At 36.7% G+C, this 3,412-nt stretch overlaps 1 protein-coding gene across 1 annotated transcript in view; it reads left to right on the top strand.

Annotated features, from left to right (window-relative positions):
• The first annotated feature begins 2,935 nt into the window (after positions 1 to 2,935).
• The window catches only part of LOC106878204 (eukaryotic initiation factor 4A-III), a 19,425-nt gene continuing 18,948 nt past the window's right edge, over positions 2,936 to 3,412 (top strand). Inside the window, exon 1 of the mRNA XM_052971990.1 lies at positions 2,936 to 3,180. Coding sequence (XP_052827950.1) covers positions 2,936 to 3,180 — 245 coding nt within the window. The remainder of the gene's footprint in view (positions 3,181 to 3,412) is intronic.

Here is a 3,412-nt window from a genome sequence, read left to right as displayed (position 1 = left end):
ACAGGGTTTAATCTTAACGTTTTTGACAAAATTTTGTATTTTAGAAGTTATTTCGTGTTAAAATTGTCGTATTTGGGTAATTTTAACCAATCAATGGCGTGTATTCAGCTGAAGAAAATTACTGCTGCTGTTTGCGAACAACTTCCGGGTCCACTCCCCTAACAAAACCCTTCTTTAATAACCAGAGATGTTTTTATAGCAACATGGGTTTGCTGTATCAGGGTTGATTTGAGGCTAAATAACAACAAAATTATTACTGAGACAGACCAACGACGGAGCCTGCATGTGGTTGCATGACCTGCTAGAAAAAGTAGCCAAACTTTTTTTATATACAGAATAGAAAAACCTCTATCCTGTGATACACACGTAGAGTCTATTATATCTGGGAAGAAAGACGGAATGGCATACAGTTGGGACGTCTTTGATCATATCTGTTCAGTCAGATCCAATTCGGGACTAAACAAGTGACGAAAGGAACGAGGCGAGGCAACAAGAGAGCCTTTACCTGGTCGCTCGAGTTGCTAGAAAGAGCAACCAAACCTTCCTGACAAAAAGAAAAATGATATTTCCGTCTTCAAGAAAAAAATATGCAGGATCTTTGGGGTTTGACGGGCAACATTTGTTTTCTTAACGAAACACTTTCAAACTTAGGACACTGGTAGAATGTGTCATATAAAACAACTTCTCTTAACCTTCTTAACAAAAAATTGTACATCGCAAGTTATTTCATGTTAAAGTTGTCGTATTTCTGTAATTTCAACCAATCACTGACGTCTATTCAGCTGAATACAGTTACTGCTGTTCGGTGTCAAGTGTGTTATTCCCTGTTTAATTATATCATTATTCCCTAGTAAGAGTTTAGGGTTAGGGTTCGGGTTTTAGGGTTAGGGTTGGGGTTAGGGTTAGAGTTAATGTTATAGCAAAAATAATCATAACCCTAACCGTAATCCTAAAACTAACCCTAACTCTAAAACCCGAACCCTAACCCTAAAGCTAAAACCAGTACAAACGCACGAACGATGTCATAAATAAGAGTAACACGGGTAGTTGTTATTGACAAACAACGGGACTAATTTTATTCAAGGGAAAAGATCCCATGACACCGTTACGGCATTAATTGTTTTCACCTCAATAGACGTCAGTGATTGGTTGAAATTACCGAAATACGACAATTTTTTACATAAAATAACTTCGAATACAAAATTTTTTATCTGTTCTATACCACAAAATATACAAATATTCGAAGTTTGAAAGTGTTTCGGTACCAAAAACACTACAAAAAAAATGTTGCCCGTCAAACCCCAAAGATCCAAAATGCAAGTTTATATTATTTTATAATGTTCGCTTAGGAATTCATTACTTCTAGAAAAAATAAGACAAAATGGTCATGGCTAGAACGCCTTTTCTCACAGATCCATTACAATCAAAGCTATCCTGTGATTAAAACAATATTCTTCATTGAATGATGAAGCAGCTGAATTTAAAGAAAAGTTGAAAGAATAAAAGATAGCAAGTATCCATATTCCAAATATTGGGATTCCCTTGACTAGCGCAATTTATTCAGTTTTCGTATGAAATAAATAGAAAATATTATCGGAACTCGGTACATATTATGGCTATTGTTGTACGAAAATAGTTTCACGGATCTTGTCAATCTAAGTCAGAGATTTTTTAATTAATCTTTTTTAACTAAACAGTTTGAAACTTCGGATACTGGTTGAACGTGTCAGAGGTTTTTCTATTCTGTATATAAAAAAGTTTGGCTACTTTTTCTAGCAGGTCATGCAACCACACAGACTCCGTCGTTGGTCTGTCTCAGTAAAAATTTTGTTGTTATTTAGCCTCAAATCAACCCTAATACAGCACACATAGGTTTGCTGTATCGTAAAAGGTCTTTTCTGGCCTTGAACTCGGAGGTATCTTCGCTTCTTGGGAGATAAAAATGAAAGATGGGACTTTTCCCCAGAAAAAAAATGTTTTGTTTAATTTGAATACAAGTTGGAAATCGTTGTTACCAAGCTCTATAATACTTTTAAGAACTTGGGAAAATTGATTAGTTTCTTAGCTGTCTGCACCAGCGACTTCACCAGAAATACGGATACTCAGTGTAGGTTATGCCGTCGTTTGAATACATCACTCCAACTTTTCGAATATATCACACCTCTTCTCGCGGCAGTTGCCTTCTGAATTATTTCCTTCTTGTAAGTCTAAAAATGCTCCTTGTTTTCCATTATCAGAAGTTGGCTTAGAGCTACGTTGTCCTCTGCTTTCATAGCAAGCATAGCTTTCCCTTCCCACCTCCAAAATTTACGCCTTGAATGAAGCACGTTCTTTTGCCAATAACAATAAAGTCATCATGGCACGTGTATCATGTTATTCTAATCGTTGATAAGACTAAGTTTAAAGACTGATCCAACTACGCTGACATCCGCTGGCTTTCAATCGCCTTAGTACACGCAGTTTTGCTTCAGCACATTAGATGAACAATAAGAAATGATATTGTCGAGAAGGAAGACATCAAATACGCATGGTCTTTATCTCAACCATAATAAAACAAAACTCATAGTAGTGGGGAAAGAGAAAATGCCTTGAAACTGAGTAGTGAGAGGCTCGAACAGGTTGAATTGTACAAATTTCTGATGAAACCACATGTAAGAAAGAAATTAGGACATGGCTAGCCATAGCAAGAACGTCCGTGGAAAAGCTTAATAACATCTGGAGCAACAAAAGAGTCCCAACTAAGTTAAGGCAACTGTGAGCGTTCATTTGGCCAAACTATATTTATTGTTCTGAAGCATGGACTCTGAACAAATTTAAAGAGAATATAATTAATGCATTTGAATTGTGGGTGTGTGGGAGAACGTTATAAGTCTCTTACGCGGTCCATCAGACAAACGGATTGGTGTTACAAGTAGGTGAAAGATAACTCCTGAAAATGGTGAAAAACCAAAAGTTCATCTATATAGCCATATTCGGAGAAGCAGAGTTCTGGAAAACATTATCATGCAAGGAAGAGGGTAGTAGACCAAGAGATGGGCAAAGAATGCAATGGATGGACAATATCATGAGCTGGTGGAACAAGATTGGCAAGGCAACTGAAAAACTCGCGCTTAATCGGGACGAATCCCGTTGTAATGTCAGATGTACGATACATGACGACATTGAACGAAATGTTCAACAGTTAAAATTGCAAATCGTTTTTACTCATAATGATTAAAAATTGATTGTATGAAAAACTTAGGTTTATGTCGGAGTATGTCTTAATATGAATTATAATTTTTTACATACAATATTAATAATGCAGCGCTATCCCACTGGAAATATTGACTGTTGTATTCTTCAATGGGTTTGTGGTGTTATGGGCTGTGTGTTGTGGTGGAGAGAGGTGAGGCAAACAGAGGTGAAGCCAGAC

The sequence above is a fragment of the Octopus bimaculoides genome, chromosome 11 (genome assembly GCF_001194135.2).
Source record: "Octopus bimaculoides isolate UCB-OBI-ISO-001 chromosome 11, ASM119413v2, whole genome shotgun sequence".
Lineage (NCBI taxonomy): Eukaryota > Metazoa > Mollusca > Cephalopoda > Octopoda > Octopodidae > Octopus > Octopus bimaculoides.
The sequence above is the reverse complement of the archived record's forward strand: the minus strand, read 5'-3'. Positions and strand labels throughout refer to the sequence as shown.